At 44.4% G+C, this 20891-nt stretch overlaps 1 protein-coding gene across 2 annotated transcripts in view; it reads right to left on the bottom strand.

Annotated features, from left to right (window-relative positions):
- Nucleotides 1–20891, bottom strand: part of grid1b (glutamate receptor, ionotropic, delta 1b) — a 483632-nt gene that overhangs the window by 211763 nt on the left and 250978 nt on the right. For both annotated transcript variants that reach the window (XM_069664590.1, XM_069664591.1), the window contains exon 3: nucleotides 2454–2738. In XM_069664590.1, coding sequence (XP_069520691.1) covers nucleotides 2454–2738 — 285 coding nt within the window. The remainder of the gene's footprint in view (nucleotides 1–2453; nucleotides 2739–20891) is intronic.

The following is a 20891-nucleotide window of genomic DNA, read 5'->3' as shown; positions in this document are numbered from 1 at the left end:
TTTTGAGGGACATTCCATCAGTGTCTTCGCCACAAAGAATATGATGCATTCACTGACAGCTCTGCTAAATAATTTCAGGGTTTTAAAATGCCTCTGATTTTCCCAGTGTTGGTACAGATACAGTTACTATCTTTCATTTCCTTCCCAGCCTGTTGTGTCGAGTCAGACATCAAGTTATCATGTGATCCTCCGGGGGCCTGTCCATTTGTTCCGCTCTGATCTGTCCGCTCCACACGGCGGTGTTTTCTGTGGGAGTCCCTGCCGGTCTGAGCCGGATCAGAGGTTCACTCTCAGCCCTCATCTCTCAGCCTGACACTCGTTCACATCTGAGCTGGAGGTCAGCTCGACATCAGAGCGCAGCATCTGTTAAACCTGTTCAAACACAGGGCTGCTTATTCACCCTGACTGTGTTCATCTGCACGTTCAAACCAGCACCAAACATTCCCCTTTCAAAGGAACCACAAGCTCTCCCTCCAAACCTGTCAAGTACAGCAGCTTGGTCCGGGGCCCGGCGCCACAACATACTCCCACCTAGGAGCCCCTCTAGAGTCAGTTCTGTAGTTTAGGTCAGTTTTACAAATCACACGTTTGCAACATCAGGTTAGAATTTCAAAATAAAGAACACATCTGAGGGATCCTAAGAACTGTTTGTGTTTATGTGATTAAAAATATGGCAGATATATTCCTTTAGTTTGTGGATATTTTATACATACATATATATATATATATATATATATATATATATACATGCCAAGACCTTAAAGCACCTCTTCAAACTATGCACGCAAAGGAAACATGTTCCTCATGATAGGAGCTGGGCAGGAAGTAAAGGAGGCTAGAACAAGTCAGATTCTCGCCCTGCCATTGGATAGTATTGTCTTGTATTATTGCTGCACAAATGCATCTACACACATGCAGTAATAGTATCTCTGGACATCTTCACGCTCCGAGGACGTGGAGCTGATATAGAGAAGTTCTCCTCTGCAGCCTCGGTCTCGTCTCCATGTCAGCCACTGGTTGGTTATTAAAGGATTCAGATCCAGGCCCGCAGCTCCTGCAGCACTTACTCTAAATCACTCTGGATAAGAGTATCTGAGAGGCTAAATGCCTGCATCTGTCTATATCCTTATATTGTAATTGCCACCATCCTCTATCGATTACGCTCAAAAATCCATCGAGCCTAATGTGATTTCATTAAGATACAGTCGGAGGAAGCGATTCCAAACAAATACAGAAGACAGCAGAGTCGATCTCTGAAGTTTGCTGCAACATGCAGTCACGGAGATCTTTCCGAGGCTGGAGAACATCGGAAACCGCTCAGGCAGCCTGCAGCTTTCTTAATTTATTTAATGTAAATTTAAAGGTCAATGACCAGGTGAGCCAATAGTTTCCAAACACACTTTGTGCAGATCAATTTGTTATGGTACCCTCACTGCTGAAACCATAAGAAGTAACAGGCATCCTACAATATGTTTAAATATCAGAAACAAAGACGACACAGTGATGCATCATCCCAATACCAGGAAAAATGTGATTTACCATTCCGGTTACAAATAGCTGGAAAAAGGACGTCTTTAGTATTCCAGACTATATGCTTGGAAAGAGTCGTCACAGCATCTCATGCATTAAATCTTCACAAGACAAAGTAAAACAGCAGAGAGGCAATCGACATCAAAGCAGATAAATATCTGGAGCACATGCCGGATAGTTTCTCCCCCACAATCAGAGTACATCAGAGGATTTCTGAGCAACAAGCACAATCACGACATGTGAAAGAAATCAGTGGTTTACAACAACATATACAGTAGTCTATACAGTCTTAAACCACGCCTACTGTAGGGGAAAACATGGCAACATTGCTAACAACATGCCTCTAGATTTCAGCAAGTTTAAGACCCCAAAGAAAAAGTATGTTACAAATTCAACGTCTGTCTCAATGTCGAATCTGTTCACCTTTTTTTTTCTAAGAGAAATAATCTCACTGATTCTCACTAAATGCTTTGATATTTACAAGAGAAACACAAAACGTACCACAGATCAGAAGCAGGCCTCATCACCTCAGTTTGACAAATAACCAAACAGTTTTCTCATCATTCCTGTGATGCTTTCTTCTTTTCAGATCCTGATAAAAACGTAGCTCTGGGTTCTTTAGCCTGTCGTTAGTGCATCCCCAGAGCAGCTTTCGGATATTTCTAAGAAAACAATGTAAAGTGATGAATTGTTCACCCTCTGGTGTTATTGCGCTCCGTCTCAATTCACCATATTTTCACGGACACTCTTTTACAAAGATGCTTCAGAACAATCAAGTTCAACAGCCTTACACAGAACACCCAAATTTAAGTGGGATGTTTGCCTCGACAACAGAAATCTCCAAAGTTTCAGGAGCTCACAAAGATTTCAGATAATCAGTTTCTCAATGCAGCAAAGCAACTGCAAATCTGCCGATCACGTACCGTAGTCGATGTCGTAGAACACGATGAACTTCTGCCAGCGCAGCTCCTCCACCAGAGTCAGCATGACGTCGTTGAGGCGGACAGGCGGTCGGGCAGCCAGTGTGTAGCGCTGCCCGCCGGGGCTCGGGTTGAACTGGCAGGCCGTCCTTGGGTATCCCTCGCTGTTCCTCTGGATGTACAGGTGTGGGATGTGCATGGCGTCCGTCAGAGACTGCAGCGCACTGGCTGACGCACAGCCAGTCGATGTTACCAATGCCAAAATTCCCTGGTTCATCAGCTCACAGGCTGGAAAGGGAGGAAAGAGAGGCAGAGAAGGTAGTGTGAGATTAAATGTACACAAAGTGACACAACTGAAACAAAACAAAAATGTCAAGCATTGGAGAACATGGTAGTTTCATAAATCACTGTGAGAGATGCATACTTTCTATCTTTCACCAGTTATAAGTGCCAACGTCTGCAGAGTGCTACGGAAGCCAAGCTATAATGCTAAATAATGTCTTGACCTCATTGCAGTGGTTATTAGGCTGCGCTGTCATAAATCTACTGAACCGTCTGGCGGGTAACACCATTGTTTATCCCTGCCCTGACCTACTTTTGAACTTTTTGACCTGCACTCAGTTTCTGCATCCACAAGCAGGCAGATGCTCGGATCATTAAACAGGCCACATATCCGGCCTGTTAGGGTTAAGCTGAAGGTTAAAATGTTGCTGGCCTGACGAGGTTGACTGGCAGATTCCTCAGAATACCACAGTATCTCTGCTGTCCAGCTATCAGCACTGTTAGTGTAGAAAAACAACAGTAGATACAGTAAGCTGAATCATGGCCCTTCATTTGAACACATCCACTTGTAATAAATCATCTCAGGTCTACAAGTCAATCTGGAAGGAACCGTTTCACAGCTTTGTTGTTGAGTTGGTCCCTTGACAAAGTGTTCTTTGGGGTCGTAGGACAACCACCCTCTGTGACTGTGTACAACATTTAAAAACTGGATTTACAGTATGGTCCTTGCCAAACCCTATTGATACCTATGAACTGTGGATGTCTGAGATGTATGCTAAATGACCATCACCAGATCAGCATCAGGACCAGCCAAAATAAGCAAACTCTAGTCAACCAATGAGAGACATGACCATCATCATCAACTGTGAGTTTTAAAGATGTGGGCCCTATGCGACCACTGTGCATGAACACTGCTCAGTAGGAAATGTTACTTCTGCTTACATTTTGCAAATCCATTGAATTTATTAACCTAAAGATAAAACAACAAAACACAACATCAACATCTATTACAGACTAAAAAGCAGCAAGACCAGCAGTCCCAAATCAAACGCCTCTCTCTTCTGATGTCGAGTTTTTAAGCACCTTCTTTCCCAGGTGCTCCTCACTGGGCTATGAGGTACACCACTGGACAAGCATGAAGCTGTAACATACCTCAAGCTGTATAGTCCTTTACCTCAGTCCCAGCTTTATTCTTTTAGCCATTTTTTTAATGTCTCAAAGAGACATAGAGTCAAAGATCATTTCCCAACATCTCCCCTCAACAGGGCAGACCTTTGCTTTCCAAACCAGTTCCTCGACCTTTGTGGCTATCTCAGTATATCAAGGCTTTTTCCTCTTTTGGCCTTGTCTCCGCCATCCTCCTGTGAGTTCCACAAAATATACAAGCTGCCGAGTTCCTGAACACTACACGAGATCTAGTCACAGATATGGTGGCTATCTCCTGAGGCACTATGAGCAGTTTCCTTAAATATACTGCCAACTTCCAGTTCATCCTTCAGCTGCCCTACATAATGCCTGTTAAAAAATGTTTGCAGTCTGGACTCTTCAGCTACAGGAACAAAATCCAATCTTGTCTATTCTGTGTACCCTCCAGAGTGTTTGTTTTTTCCCCCAGAAAAATGAGCCATCTAAAGGGTTTATTTTATACTTTGGCACAGTGAGACATGAGGCTTTACCTTAAGGATGGATGTGATGCTTACTTGTCAGATGCAAATAAGCTACTAGCTAACAAAAATCTAATTCCACCTCTTAAGAATTTGGTGAGATAGAAGCAATTCACATGAGAGACACAAAGATGGTGTCTTAACAACAAGCAAGCATATAAATAAGGTGTCAAATACAGTGAGGACATGATGACAGCAGCCCTCCTCGGAGTCCCGCCCATATTTACTCTCTAAGTAGTTAGCTGCTTCCTGTTTGGTCCTCGAGAAGGCCCTCCTAAGGTTATTGACACTGTATCATTGAACTCTACACAAGCAGTCGTATGTCTAGATTAGGCATATTATGAACATAATCCTGTAAGCCTTTGTGCCTCATACATGGCACCATAATCTCTGTAAGCCATGTTGTTCTATGCTCTGATGGTCCTGTACCACCATTCTTTCCCCTCCCACAGTGATGTTGATGTGCCCTGTAAAAGCTGCCCTTTGCCCGGTCCAAACCTCCAAACCAACATTTTTCTCCTACCCTACAATATCCAAAAGTGCTGCCTCATCGGAGTTCAACTTCCTGCTGAGACAGTTACACTCTGTACTTTTACTGCCTCAGACAGTGAGGGTATCATCTGCAACCTCGCCTTTCACATTAAACTCCTCTGTTCGACTACATATGGAGCTCCAGTATCTCTGTTTCATACACACATTGCTGAGGCAGCGCACCGCTCCCAGCTAATCAGTCTCTATAGGCTCTCTCTTTTTGAAGCAGGTACATCAAGCCCTGTTCAGAGCCACAAAAGTCAGAGCAGGAGGCCAAACTGCAGACAGCACATTTTAAGTTTCCCTGGAAGCCCAGACTTCTATTTGCTTCCAGTAAACACATATAAATGTTTGCAGGATGGGACCCGTAGAGATGCATCAACAAATATTACCCTTTGTGGTTAGCCCCTGACTGCACATACTAACAACAAGCTCGAGGCAGTACCTCAACATCATATTTTGATGTATTGGGCCACTGACCAAGCTGCAGTATGAGTCCACTTGGATCACATTAAGTCATTTGAAATTTCAAGCAGCAGTGAAGATTTGAATGACTTGCAAAGACTGCTACGACCACTACCTTGTCTCTGGTCTCGGTTCAACTACATCCCAACACAAATGCTTGAAACGTTATTGTAAAAGCTACTGTGAAAGTTCCTCATTGCAGGCCCATCGTCTACTTTCAAACCAGCTTTTCATCACAACACCTCCTCACATTTAGAAAGCCACATGGAGCTCCCCCCTCCTGTGCTGTCTGACAGGCAGACAGCCACAGTTTAAGCCTCACAGCAGCCTTTCAGTTCAGGTTAGAGCCCGACTTTCTCTGCAGGAGAAAATCTGTCCAGACCAAAAAGGTCAAGAGATGCTCCAAAGGGCAGCAGGCGTGTTATGACGGAGCTCCCAGCAGGGGGAATGTTAAAAACAAAAAACATTTATGCTGAGGCAGAGGGGCATGAAGCTGAGCCAGGTACTTCCAGGAAAAATAAAAAGAAAAAAAAACACAATGTGGGGGCAGAACAGCTGGCTGGTCACAGGGAGCCTGCAGCTTAATGTTTGATGAGTCAAACTTGGCTGAACTCGGGCTGAATCTCTCCGAGTTGAGAACAAACGGAGGACAAGCTGAGGAGGAGGCCATCAACATTCAGCTGTTTCCTAAATGTTCAGAATTAATCATTATTAAAAGGGCCGACACTTTGTTTGCAAGTCATGCTTCGTCAGCAGCCTGCAGGTTCGGGAAGCGATGACGAGGCAATAATCCCAACAACAAAATTTACATTGTCTAAAAGATAATGAGACAAATGTGGTTTCTATGAGAGCGGTGCTAATGAATTTGCACTGAAGCGTTTAGAGTGTAATCTTGTATTAAATTAGTAAATGTTTTTGCTAAAAGCCCAACTGATAAGATGTGAATCTGACTCACCGAGTTAATTTAATGAAAATAAATCAGTCTGTCGCTGCTGATCCCACACAGGATGGAGGTCAGGATGGGGATTCTCAGCAGCTACAGGAGGACTCTTTGGGGCTCTCAAATGAGCCTTAAGGAGCTGCTAACCCACCTGTAAGACGTTTCTTTACTCTAACCCTTGCACATGCTCTTACATCCAGATATATCCTGATCCTGATCCCCTGGGGAAATTTGGGGAGAGAGCACTTTGGGTCAATTTTATGATTGCACACCCAACATCTCTCTCTTTAAGCTCTGTTTAGTTCTCCACCGTAGACTGTATTAAATAAGGGACCACAGAGGTGAGAAGTCTGATCCTTTTCTCATAGACTTATACAGACTCCTGTGAGTCCCCTCTGCAAGCCACTGGAATCCTCATACAGACTATGCTCTCGACAAACCGATGAGGGAAGCATCTTGCTCTTGAGCTGCTAAATGCTGCAATTTATTCCCCAGCTAGTTTGTAATTTCTGTTAGCTGCTGGGCAGGTAGTGTTCTGTGGCTTTTAGAGCTTGTTTGATGAAAATAGCGCCCTGCTGCAGCTGGAATGGAGTTTGATGAGAGCTTTGAGTCCAGGCCAGAAAACTACAATTATGGTCAGAAATATGCAGAACTCTCTGTAGAGCTGAGGGGAAGCTCACATGTAAGAGCACTTTTATAGTTACTGTAGGTGACCTCGTCCACATGGACTCACTTTATAAAAAAGTACTGATTACTGCAGCTCTAAGAATAATCTCAGAGATTTCCCAGCATGCCTGCAGTAAAGCTGAGTAAATCTCCGGGTCTGATCTTCAATTAAACAAAGATCCATAACAGGTCACATGTCTGCTGTTGATGTCTCTCCACATGACAGGAACAATCACATGTTTAATGAGCCTCGGAGCATCAGGGACTGAAGCTCACAGTCGGTCCAGCGCTGAAATCACAGAGGACCAATTAGCATAATATACTAGAATGGGACTAATAGGTTTGGAGGCTCCAGAAACACAACGCCGCTAGCTGTTGGGATAACTCACTCAGCAGCCGGCTGAAAGGATTTGGGCTGCGACGTGACTCATTCGCTCTATGAGTCCACAGTGAGTCATGGTTTCATCTGTGCTAAATGAAGCCTGCGCAATATTTAGCCGAAGCGACTCCCAGTGCATCCTAATGACGCTTCCAGAGTGACTCCTACCAGACGGCGGGAGACAGAAACCATTAGAGTCTGAGCAAGACAAAGATCTGCCTCCCTCTGACCCGCTCCTTATTAGTGAGATCTTTATCAATATCGAACTTCAAAATGATCTCAGCAACACAGCAAACTGTGATGTGATGGAGGAAGAAGAAATGTCTCTGCTGGTTATCAAGGCCTCAGACGATGCAGCGGGGACTGAATGTGTTTAACAAATGATGTCTGAATATCACATTTAGGAAGATTGAGTCTGAGACTGTAGACATCCTTACAGCTCCATCGATCTCTGCAGGTAAACAGAAGCCTTTCATACGTGAGGATACCTGCGTGTGTGCAGGGAGAGAGATGAGGACGCAAACTGTGTTTTATAAGCAAAGTGAGAAGCAAGCAAGTTGAGAGAAAGCAGCCATTTCTGGTTATCTCATACATCACACCCAAAGAGCTGATGTCACTTTGCTAATTAAGTTTCCACAATTTCAGAGTTACATTTTCTGTAAACATGCTCGGGGAAATGTCTTTGGGTAGCTTAAAACACAGAACATTATTTATTACAGGACTTGTGCAGAAAGTAAAACTAATCAGCAGCAGTTGTTAAATTCTCAGAATGAGTTAAAGGAAATGAAAAGTGCAGAACGCCTCGTTAAAGCCTTTGTGACGTGCTGGATTCACTTCAGCTGAAAAGAACGACGCCTTGCATGAAGGCACGTTTTCCATGACAGCAGAGAGCTGACAGGAAACGAGGACAGAGAGTGGGGACAGCACGCAGCAGGATCAGGCTGTAATGGCTGCAATTTTGCAAATACGCCAAATAATAGTTGGTCAATTAAAAGTTTGTTTTTTCAACTGAGTGGCTCAGATTGTCATTGAAATGGCAACCATCCTCATCCTCATCGGCATCACTCCGTCCTCATAGCACGTCTCCCAATGCTCCAAAATGCAGCAGCTAGGTTGTTACTGGTCGTCTCACTTCACTCCAGTTCTTGCCTCCCCCCACTGGCTTCCAGGACAGAATCAATTTTATAATTGTTTTTATATATTGTATTAATTACATAGGCGCTGCACGGCTTCAGGGCCTTTTATCAGTCCTCGATTACACTTCAAATCCAGAGGTGATTGTGCGTTAGCGGTGGCGGCCCGTAAACTCTGGAACAGTCTACCCCAGAACATCAGGTCTGCGGAATCAGTGGTCGGTTTAAAATAGCTGCTAAACATTTCTTTAGGTCATCGTCTGTCTGTCTGTCTGTCTGCCTCTCTGTCTGTATGTCTGTCTGTCTGTCTGCCTCTCTGTCTGTCTGTCTGTCTATCTGTGCATCATGCTTGTGGGTGTGTTTGTATACGTATATGCTACTATGTTTGTTTCAGGCATATGTATGAATGTATGTATGTTGTATTTCTGCCGGTCTGTGCGTACACTCTCTTGTGTATGTAAAGCACTTTGTACCTGTTGTAAAAGGTGCTGCACAAATAAAGTAAAGTGTCCCACAGCTCAAAAAAACTGACCAATCAAGGCACAGGTAGGCCTGTGTAGGGATCCTTTCTGTACTGTTGTCACACACTTAGAATAACAATCTGAGCCTGTCAGTGAAAACATCAAGAACTTTTAGTGGACGACCTTTGACCCATCAAGGATTATGTTGCAGCCATTACAGCTTTGTATCCGTTAGCCGAGACCCCAAAAAATGTTAAAAACAAACAAGTCGGGCCGGTCATGTGTCATGGCTCTGATATACAGCTCCGTCAGCATCGGGCCTTCACTGGTGATGTGTTTATTTCCTTCAAAGATAAAGAAGTATCAACAACGAGCGCCCACAGCTCCAACATTTATCTGGTATTTTCACTCCAGCTGCCACTTTGGCAGATTACCAGCCATCCTGGAAACCTGGGATTTACTGTCCACTGGTTGCACTTGAAGACAATGTTCCCCTTCAGACCTGCTCCACCAGCTGTTCATCAACCCTAGAAGCTACTTTGGCAGAGAAGCAGCCATCATGTGGAGGGCCGAGTATCTTAAACAATCTCCCAGCTTCTGTGGCCTGCAGATAAAAATGTCACAGACGTCTTATCTGTAACTGAATCCACATGTTAAAGAACGAGCCTGCTTTGAATACAGTGAGCGCTCCTATCACATCATCTGCTCCTCCTGAACATCCGGCCGCTGCTTTAATCTCACCTCCACCTCTTTCACAGATTCCAGCTCTGTGAGTTTAGACGACGGCTGGACTGTTTTGAAGTTACTGAAATACAATAAGAGGGGAAATGAGATTCATTCATGTGTCACGCAGAGGGCAGGGAGGCACAGATAATCGATAGGCGGTGGAAATAGATAGCCAGCCTGGCATAACAAAACAAAAGGATTAGTGCTACTAGACAAGGCCTTATTGAACAGATCAGTGGCACGAGACAAAGCAGGAAGACGGAGAGATTCTCCTTTTTTTATTCACTCTTTGTTCTCCTCGGCTGTCGGTCTTTAATCCCTCACTTCTGGAGACATATTAGATCTATTCCTGACACAATAATCCACAGTAATATTTCCATGGAAATTAAGATTTATGATGCTGCTGTTGATCAATTAAAAGATAAAGCACAAGACGTGCAAACGATTGGTCTTTTTTAAAAGTAGTAAAAAACATTTATTCAACACTTGAATAAAAATTATAAATCAATTAATAAAGTGTTTTTGCAGCCACAGTCATCTGCAGGTATTTTCTGCAGATATATGTTTGTGTACCTGATGGTGTGACGAATGGGTTCAGATGTTAGTATCATTACCAGACAAGACTTAATAAGACAGTTTCATCTCACGTATGTTTTATTTATCACAGTTGCAGCTGGAGACACAGCTTCTTAGATTTGTCCTCTTTTTCTAAAAGATCTTGAAACGTGGAAACATCACTCTCATCCTCAGCAGGGGCAGGAACTACGAGGAGTCACACCATCAGACTTTTCATCCAAATGATCTTAACTCCTTATTTTTGAGCTTAAACTGAATTGAGAGTCAGCATGGCTAACATGTCGGCCTGTTGTCCGTGTGTTGGATCCCTTTCTTCAGCTGTTTTTCATCAGGCAACATTTTAAAGGTGCTTTCACACCTGAAGCCTGTTTGTTCATCAAAGACCAATTTGTTCCAACGTTGCATTTTACCTCGAGTTTGGTTTGTGTTCACACGGCAGCTTTTACCAGCGGACCAAACATTCTGATGCCCGAGGAAACTGCTTTCCGATTGGTCAGATTTTCACATGAGAAAAGTCCCTGAAACAAAGACGCAGACACTGATCAGTCACAATCTGACATCGTTCCACAGTTCGATCAGCTCCACTCTCCTTTAGTTTTTCTCTGAACACTTTGAACACCTCCGTGTTCTCGTGTGTTTCTACAAGCTTCTCTGCCCATATTTCTATGAGAGCCTTCAGCTCGTTGCTCCCCCACATTTGTCCTCCAGTCATCGTGCTGCCTGGCTGTCACATGTGGACCATGGTCCGGTAGTTAAATGCGTGTTCTCACCTGTCCAAACGAACCAGACTTTCAGAGTAAAGGCTGAAAATCTGGACCAAAGCTGTCAGGTGTGAAAGCACCCTCAGTCAGTGACTCATTTCTTCCATGTAAGAACCAGTGCTAAACTTAAACTTGTCACAAGCTAAGTTTGAGATGCTGATTGTTCTCGCTGCAATTTCCTTTTCACCAGTTTCTACTGACGCTTTTAAAAACTCATTCTTTCAAGCTTCCTTTGACCATCTGATGTAAAGTTGTGCAGTTATACTGTTGATGTGTTTTTGTAGCTGATTGTTTTGATGTGTTGCAGTCAGGTGACGTCGGATGAAGAGAGTGACAGTCAGCTTTGGGACGAGGATGATGTAGTCTGTATGATTGTACTGATACTCAGCTGAGGAGTTTTAGTGCCTAAACACAACCATGATAAATGCACCTTCCACTTCAAGCTCATTCCACTCTTCCTTCTCTGATGCCTCCTCCCTTCCTTGCCTCCTCTGGGCTTTCTGCCTTGATTCCTCTTTTTTCTTTTCATCCTCCTCTGAAGTTAATCAACCATCAGCGTCTCCTTTCCCCTTCATCTTACTTTAAACTTTCCCATCAGCCCCCCCTCCCTTCATCCCTTCTCTCTCCCCTCCTTCTTCCCTGTCATCATCTGAACTTGATGTCTCTCTTACTTCCTGTCTTTCATCTGGATACTTTGGCGTATTTAAAAGTAGAAGCACGGCGTTTAGAATCAGCGGCTGCTGAGGGGAATTAACCCCGGCTCTGGCAGGAGTAGTGCCTCGCTCCGCTGGCCGAGCTACAGAAACGAGCGGATATATGAATTAATTTCAACACATACACAGTTATTGGTAAAACACGTCCACACACACACACACACACGACCTTCGTGTTTAATGTGGCTCCCCCCGCCCTCAGAGCTCATTTCTCACCTCTAGGCCGATGGGGTCTTAAATTCTCTCATGCTTAATTAAACTATCTATCTCCATAGATGTGTAGCCCCATTACCCATAACACCCTACACCACCACAACACCCCCTCCCACCCCCCCACTGCTCCCTGTGCTGAGCTTCTGCTCAACAATGTCTCTGTTAATAAGAGGGTGAAATGAATGACCTGTAAGGCCAGTAACGCTGCACACCCACTCTTTATTATGGTCGAAAACCTCCAGGCTTCAGCCTCCAACCAGCCAAAGCTCTGTGGACACTGCGCTGAGAGTATGCGCACAAAAGTGTGTGTGTGTTTATAATCTCATGTATGTCCTGCATCCCTGTGTGCATACGGCTATTCTCCTCTACTGGGGAGTCACACTGAGAGTTCATGTCTGTCAGTTTAGTAAGTCAGCAATAAAAATATGCATCCTCCAGTTAGACTTTCAAAATAAAGCAGTCAAGTTAAGGATAATAAATAAGCAATACCTGCTACATTTTCAAAATAAAGCCTGCCATCAACATTGTACTATTTTTTGAGGTGAAACAATCATAAATGTCAGGACGAGGTTTAAAAAATGCAGACAAACAAAAACTACAAAAACAAAAGCTGAATTCAGAGAAACAAAAGGCCAACATTAAACAGCCGCTGAGCAGGAACAAAGTACCAGGACCAAAGACGACAACAAACTAGCTCAGGACATGGAGAGACAAAAACTAAATACACTGGGGAGGTGAGACTGATCGGGCACAGGTGAGACAGTCAAGGCAGGGCACAAAATCAAACAGGCAGGAAGTAAAACAAGACAAGACATACTACAAAATAAAACAGGAAACACACAAACCAAACTCAAGAAACCAAACTGTGACAGTAAAACAACAGGAAATGATGTCTAAACAAAGAAATACATAATGACAGGAACACAAACCAAACATGACGATAAACTCATGTTTTCGTGCTGTGAAACGGTTTAGGTCCGTCTCTGAAGCCCTCTGTGATCTTGCAATAATGATGTAGCATGTGGGAGTGGCGGCCATTTTTCCAGGGTGTCTGGTGCAGCCAGATGTTGTCAGATAAAGATAAAGGATTTCAGGCCAGCAAATTTAGACCTGAGAATTAAGTTGGAGTTGAGAAAAGACGTCAGCAAAGGGCTTCTTAGCTGCACTTCTGTGGGGATATTAGTCTGTAGAGGATGATGAAAAGCTACGCAGGCGGCAGATGATCGCTGACGGGTTGTGGGACTGCATGCGGTGAAGGTTTTCTGCCTGTGTTGTTCTGCACGCGACCTGTGACACTAGCTGCAGTACTACTCGGTCAACAAACGGAAACCAGAAGGCTTCCAACACCGACAGATGACTGGTGGATTTTGGGTTAAAAAAAGTATTAATCCTGGGCACTGGTTTAGCTCAGTTGGTAGAGCAGGCGCTCTGTTACAGTCCTCAATGCACTGATCGCAGGTTGGACTCCCAGTCTGCCGATCATTTGGTGCACGCCATCCCCTCTCTACTCCCAACATTTCCTGTCTCTGGGCTGGCTGCCAATCACTTTGTAAATATACAGTGTATATACATGTATGTATATTACTAAGCAGCTAATCAATGGCTGAGGTTCCTCTCTTATTTATTCAGCTGTCCAGTGATGTTATTATAGATTCTGCGTTATTCTTACGGCTCAATGTTTCCTTTCTATTGATTAAATTATCTGTTCTGCTCTAATATAAACACCTGGGGACTCTGCTGGTCTGAATAATCCTTTCTTTAATAATTAAATGAAAACATATGAGCTGCTGGAGACTCTGCGGGCCGCGGCGGTCGAAGCCTCGGTGGAGACACAGACACCAGGATGAATTGGACGAGTTGTAATCAGTAATGACTTTCAGGCCTGGACGGAGCTAATGTGCTGCAAACAAAACAAAGCCATTAGCTGTATCGAGGCTCCATCTCGTCTCATCTCTCTCTGCATATTTCTCCTTCATTTACACAGACAGGCGGTCTCTAGGTGCTGCTATTGAACGTGGATGTCAGAGTGCTTCTTTTCTTCTGTGGTGCAAAGAGCGACGATGAGTTTCAGTGAGAAAAAAGCTTGTTTTCATTTAGAGAAACATAAATGAGATCTGAACTTTGATCATGGAGAGGCAGAAGGCCGCAGAGAACTAAAGCAGTGTTTGTTTTATGTAGGGAACAGGGAACAATATGTCTGTGCTCTAAAATGAACAACACAAACTAACCGTCTGAGTCGGCCATCGAGCAGCAACTCCCATCTCCTGGGAGGAGATATTTCTGATTTGTCAAAGCACTCCGGCTGCTTTGAAGAGCCAAAACATGCAGAAATAAATGCTAGGTTTAAAAACACAAGAAGTAAAATAAGTATAAGTATTTAATTAGATCAGTAGAAACTATAAAACCCTGCTCAGCCTGTAACAGCAGCATGCAGACAGTGGTTACCTCATTAATGAGATTGACAGGATGGACCCCTGACAGGGAGGAGGGCAGGACGAGCAACAAGATACCTGTCTGCAGGTGAAATCTGGCGGCTTAAATCAAACTGTATCACGATGAAGTCAGAGCTGCATTCAAGGAAATCCTGGATTACAAAACATGCATGACGTTACAGAACGGGCTGCAGATCACTGTGAGCTGTAAACACAGAACAAACACCTTCATGAAGAAGCTCACAGTCACACACGTGACTGAACCCAGGCTGCATTAAAGCCACGTCCTTCTCATTAAGATAAACTGGATGGAGCATTAAATGTGCAGGCATGTGTGCCTTTATGAGTGTGTGTGTGTGTGTGTGTGTGTGTGTGTGGAAAGGGGAAAGGAGTGTGTTAATGCGAGAGGTAATGATGTATTAGTGAGAGCAGGATGGTCTCTGGAGTCATTCATCACAATGAGACAGCTGAGGGACAGAGCCATCAGTCAGCCTCCACTACAGCACAACACAGACAGAGAGACAGACAGGCAGACAGACAGGCAGGCGGGGTTATCCTAAAGGAAGTCAGACCTGGGGACAGGTGGGAAGACAGACAAGAAGGTGCTGAGATGGAGCACATTCAGATTAGAGCAGGTAGCATGTAGAAACCAGACAGACGTCAGGGTAGAGATAAGTGAGGAACTGGTCCGCTCGTACTGATCAAGCAGACAAAACCAACCCTCTGAGCTCCCCGAGCAGAGAACCATCCTAAAACAGCCTCCCACTTTTCTGCTATCTAAAGCCATCATTCATGTCCCAGCCAGAGCAGTGGCTCCGATCAGTGTGATGTCCACAGCGTGCAGACACTAAGTGTAGAAAAGATGGCAGATGGCTCTCATGATGTTTCGTGCTCAATCCAAACCCTTGACTCGTTATCGTCCAAAACAAGCATGCACGCCTCGAACAACCGATTTGTGAAGCTTAAACATTCAGACGTCTCTGACGTCTCTGTGTTTAACGAGCAGCGGCAGCTTGTTGTTTGTGTCTACACGGCAAAATGAAACAAATCAGAATCCTTGGTTTTGTCTGGCCGGAGCTCTCGCAGCCCATCTGTTTGCTGGATTATAGATCTGTGGTGCCAACAAACAGCAGCCTCTTCACAATCACCCGCCTCTCTTGAACCATGCAGACCTCCTTGATGGCGGCGCACGGTGTTAAACTCTGTGGACGCTGCGGAGAGGAGGACGGCCGAGGGGCACTTGACTGTCCCAGCAGGAGTCTGGAGAGAAGGCGTTTCTCGGTGAACATGTCGGAGGATGTTGTGTTTGATGTGGAATTTTACTCTTCAGGCCTGAAACCCTGAAAACCTCCCTGGAGGACAGAGAGTGGGGTAACACGACGCGGAGGAACACAGTTTGCTTCAGCTGAAGAGCAGTTAAAAACAACACACACTCTGAGGGCGGACTTGTCTGCACAGGATGTGTTATAATGTAGAAAGTTAGCTTGTGTCCTCCTCAGGCTCTTCTTAGCCAATGAACAATGTAAACAGAATTTTAATAGAAAAAGATGCAGTAAAGTTTTTAAAGGTTACACAGCATATACGGTCAGCACCTACCTGACGGTCTGCTGAACATGCAGCTGCTTTTTTTAAGCTAACAAGTTATCTGCCTTTTCCTTGCCTCAGGCCAAAGTATGGAAGGCCACCAATAAAGCCCCGCCTTTAGAGACGAGCCTGTTCAAGGTGAAATATTGATAATATGACGGATCAATGTCAACACCCTCGAGCAGCACCCTAACGAAGGGGAGGTGCCGGCGAGGAGATTTATATATTTTAATTTTGGAACTAAACTAAAACACAGATCGACTGATACGTTGAAGCGAAGGTCTCGGGGCCGTCCTTATAACATCAGGATAACACTGGATCTGCAGGCGACAAAGAGAAACACTGTGCTGGACTCTAACTGAAGCATCGTTGACTGTGCTTCTCTCCTACAGAGGCTCGGGGATGTTGTTTTTGTTTAAGGACGACTTTGTATTTGTATCACAGTCAAAGGGAGTTCCACAAGGTTCAGTACTGGGTCCATACACTTTATATAATCATCCTCAGTAACTAACTTTGTGTGAATGATGCAGTTCTGCACAGTTAGCCTTTTATAAACTATAAATTCACACCGAAAAATTAAACTTTGTTTTGCACCTTAAATATTTTATAACACACATTAAAACCCAGCAAACATGTTCCTGTGAGTCCAGTTAAAACCATGTTCACAAAGTCTCTCAAACGTTACTGTCTTTAGTCGGGAGGGACGAAATATCGATACGGCAATATATCGACGCCCTGACTTGTGCGATACAAGTAGCGATAGTCTGGTGCCATCGATATCTTAACATCCATCAAAATAACATCGATCTTTTAATCGTATCGTATCGTATCGTATCATGAGTTGACCCTGCGTGTCCCAGCCCTAGTGTTCAGCCCTGCTTTGCTTTCTTGTTACTTCTTAATATTCTGGTTTCTGCACTTCATAGAAAGTGAGGGCATGAAGGTTGAATGAATAAATGAACGGCTATGAGCAGGTCCTTTTGTGTCATGGAAATGAGAGCAAAACGAGGAGCATAGAGAGCAAATGTTATATTAAATCTGGTTTCATTACGGAGCGACCCACGCAGGATCGGATCATGGTTCTGTGAAAACGCAGAGATTTTAATTTGGCTGCTGGGAGCTGCTGTTGGCAGGTGCACCCGTTTGTTTACCAGCTCTTGGCAGGAGAGCTGAGACGCTCATTTTGAACCCCACCATTGGCCTTTTTAACTTACATCTATCAGCTAATTATGATGAACGACCAGCTAATCAGTTCATCCCTCACAACAACAGCAGCAGCAACACGCTCGGCCCGAGTCCAGAAACACAGAGCTGACCAGGCACATCCAAACTTCACACAAAATCCCTGCTCAGGCCTGAGGGGAAGTGTGAAATATCTCTGCCTCCTCCTTCTCCTCCTCCTCCTCTCCTGTCTTTCTGAACTCCCCGAGGAGCAGAGCAGCCCGGTGGTTTCTGTCAGCCTTCACAAGCAGCCAGGAGGAGGGTCAGAGGGCAGCGACTCATCCCAGAAACAGAGCACCGTCTGGGGGATAGAAGAGCCCAGCGGAGAGCCTGCAGATCAAGGACGCACTCATTTACCCATGACAGAAGAGAGAGGGAGGCAGGGAGGAGAGAGGGAGAAAGGGAATAAGACGGGAGATGAGAGAAGGAGAGGAAGAAGAAAATGGGAAGAAAGAAATCACAATGATTACGAGGAGCGGTGAGAAGAAGACAAAAGCAGGGAATCAAGTGAGAGGAAAGGAAATAGAGGGGGAGGAAAGAAGGAGACATAATGGTAGAAAAAGTGATGTATGAGAGAAAGGAGGTTAGAAGAGGAAGGATGCATTTCAGAGAAGTGAGAGAAGTGGGCAGGGAAGCAGAAAGAAAAAGGAGCGAAAGGGGGAAAGGAGAGAGGAGGTGAGAAGATGATTGGAAAGGAGAGAAAGGAAGATGGGCGGAAAGGAGAGGAGGTAAGGAGAAGAAGAAAGATGGCAATACACAAGGATAAAAGGAAGCAGGGGAGAGAGGAGGTGAGTTAAGAGGATAGAAGAGGAGCAAATAGGGGGATAAAGGAGAAGAGAAAAGAAGAGGAAAGGTGGAGAAAGACGAAAAAGGGAGTGAAAGAGGGAGCAGATGGGGAGAAGATCAAATGAAAAGAAGGTTGATACGCGAGGAGATAGGAGGAGAAAACACGGGACAAGAGCGGACGAGAAAAAGGAAGAAAGGAGTGAAGAAACAAGGGAGTCAAGAAAATGAGAAATGGGGAAGGAGGGATAGAAGATGAGGAAAAAGGGGAGGTAGAAAGACAAGCAGAGGAGGAGAGCGTAAATGAGATGAATGTAGGAGGAAAGAGAGGAGGAGACAAAAAGGCACGAGGGGAGAAAAGGAAAAAGAGGATAGGGAAGGAGGAAAGAAAGCAGGGGTATAAGTTAAGAATGTGTAAACGTCTCAGAGGAGTTGAGTCTTTGAAAGGAGGAGCAGCTAGATTACCATACACAGAGGAGAGAAGGAGCTCTCCATATATTATTGATAGGAGGAGCGTGGACACCAAAGAGCGGAGCATCAAACAGTGTTTGAGCAGCTCCAGAGGCCCCCAGAGTGTGTGCACGCGGGGCCCCCCCGGGTCAGCTCATCTTCATATCCACAACAAACAGAAGGAGGAGAGAGGAGGAGGATGAGGAGCAGAGGGCCGAGAGAGGAGCAGCAACTGTCCTTCAGTTCGTTAGGATGGTAATCACGCGATATGCTTGCTTTCATACATGTTCTCTTACGTATTTTAAATAGAAAATAATAAACCAAAACTGACATCAAATTTGGTTTGTTTTAATTGTATTCTAGTTTTTTTATTTAAGTTGCATTTAGTGAGAATGGATTTAAGTCCGTACGCTCTAAAAATAAAAGGTTAAAGGGGCTAAAACACTGAACATTTCTAGACCAAACCAGTGCGACACTAGAGGAGATTACCAGTCCAAACCAGCAATACAACATCCACAAATATGGGATCAAATCAGAGTTTGAAGGCCAAAGAATATTCCACAAACACAGCTAAATATTACACCATGCAGGGCTAAAACATCTTTAAACATTCAGGTTGAAAACATGAGACATTATTGGACCAAACCTGGGCTACCAAAGGTAAGATAAGAAGAGGTAAGAAAGAGTATTCAAGAGGAGGTGGACTTTAAACTGTCCTTAAAATCTGCAATCAAAACAAAGAACCACAATAAAACAAAGTACAAGGTGCTTCCATTTCCTGCAAACTGACATTCAGATGCAGCCGTCGCTCTGAAACCAAGGACGAGACATGAGAGTGATGAGATGAAACAAAGGCCATAAAACATAAATACATTTCAACAGAGACCAATAAACGCAACATAAATGACACTGACATCCAAATGAAGCTGACAGAAGAGCGAACATAACACCACATCTCCCCTATAAGAATGTTAATGGGTCGGTGTGTTGGATGCTCGCAGTAAAGTCAAGGTCAGCCGCACATAAATTAACCAAAGCGGCAAATCTGAAGGACGCGACATGAAGCGTTCGAGGCAATCAAAGAGGAATCATGCAAATGTATGATTTCATTTATGTGTTTAAAGCTGAAGGGCTCGTTTACAGAGAGACATATCTGTGAGTGATTCTTTATATATACTGCAGATCAGTTTAATCATCTGATCAAAGCAAGGGGGGAGAATCATCACAAGGTTGCACCAAACCAGGGCAGAAGAAGCCCAAGAACATTGGACTACTGCAGCGCTGATGCTTATTTTACTGTGTTTGTGTTTGTCTGCACAACACGAGATTAAACCTCACGGTTGAGTCAGTCGAGGAATTATCACCAACAGGCGGCTGCAGCCAAAATCTTGGCAGTGATGGAGACAATGCAGTGCACAGGATTTTCTGCTTAATTGTCCGTCATAACGACTGCCGTGTTTGGAGAGACAGGCGCTCCGTTTGGACAGAAAATAATTACATTAACTGATAGGAGGAGAACGCAGGGTAACATGAGGTGTGCAGGGGTTCGAGCTTACAGCCAGGAGAGATTAGATTCTGTAACTCTGCAGCAAACAGACGAGGCTCGCCAGAGGAAAGTCAATCTCTTACAGTTAACTCAGCTTCTTTAGCATTTTAAAGAGCAATTAGCTAATCATATAAATAATATTATTATTAATAATAATACCAATCTCAGAAGCCATAGGCTATCATCTGACGACGATATATCCTCGGGAGCCAAGGCGAAGTTCTCTGTATTTCCTGTGCAGCCAGCGTTTAGCGATAAGGACGTCCTCCTCCGTGCGCTGCTTTGTTTACAGTCCAGTCAGCAGCTCGAGCAGCGACCGTGTGTTCAGATCAAAGGTAAATCCTCCCTCCAGATGTGTCTGCTAAATAAACGCTGTCATCTCTCAGTTCGTCCCATCCCCCGGAGGAGCGCCCGTTCATCTGTCTGTGCTGAGTCTCAGTCTCACTGTAAACAGGAAGTTACACAGAGGCTGCACTCTGGCTTACTGCAGCGGGATGAAGCCCAAACAGAAACAGATTTTCTTGTGATCGACTTTAATTAACGGCTCTTCAGTTTGCTGAAAGAACAACATCATGATGCAGATTAGGAACAACATGAAGCTTTGTCAGGTCTGTCCTCAGGAGGAGAAGGAAACTACTTTAACATGAGATGGAGGGCGGAGCCATCGTCTATGATGCATTCAAGGAAGTCAGGAAATCTAAACGCTGATCATCTTTCTATCGGCGATCAGGAACAGATTGTTAGCTGTTAGCTGTTAGCATGCATATGTCTGTTTATAGAGATCAATAAGAAGCTAAATCGTCGTCAGATGAAGCTGATGGAGCCGTGATGTCAGTACGGAGGATTGTACTGTTTTTCCTGCACACACCAAGCCTACAGACAGAAACCAGAACACTTCCTGTACTAAAATCTGGT

The sequence above is a fragment of the Semicossyphus pulcher genome, unplaced genomic scaffold (genome assembly GCF_022749685.1).
Source record: "Semicossyphus pulcher isolate SPU_LCO1_2020_fin unplaced genomic scaffold, fSemPul1.0.p SCAF_16, whole genome shotgun sequence".
In the NCBI taxonomy this organism is placed as follows: Eukaryota; Metazoa; Chordata; class Actinopteri; order Labriformes; family Labridae; genus Semicossyphus; species Semicossyphus pulcher.
The sequence above is the reverse complement of the archived record's forward strand: the minus strand, read 5'-3'. Positions and strand labels throughout refer to the sequence as shown.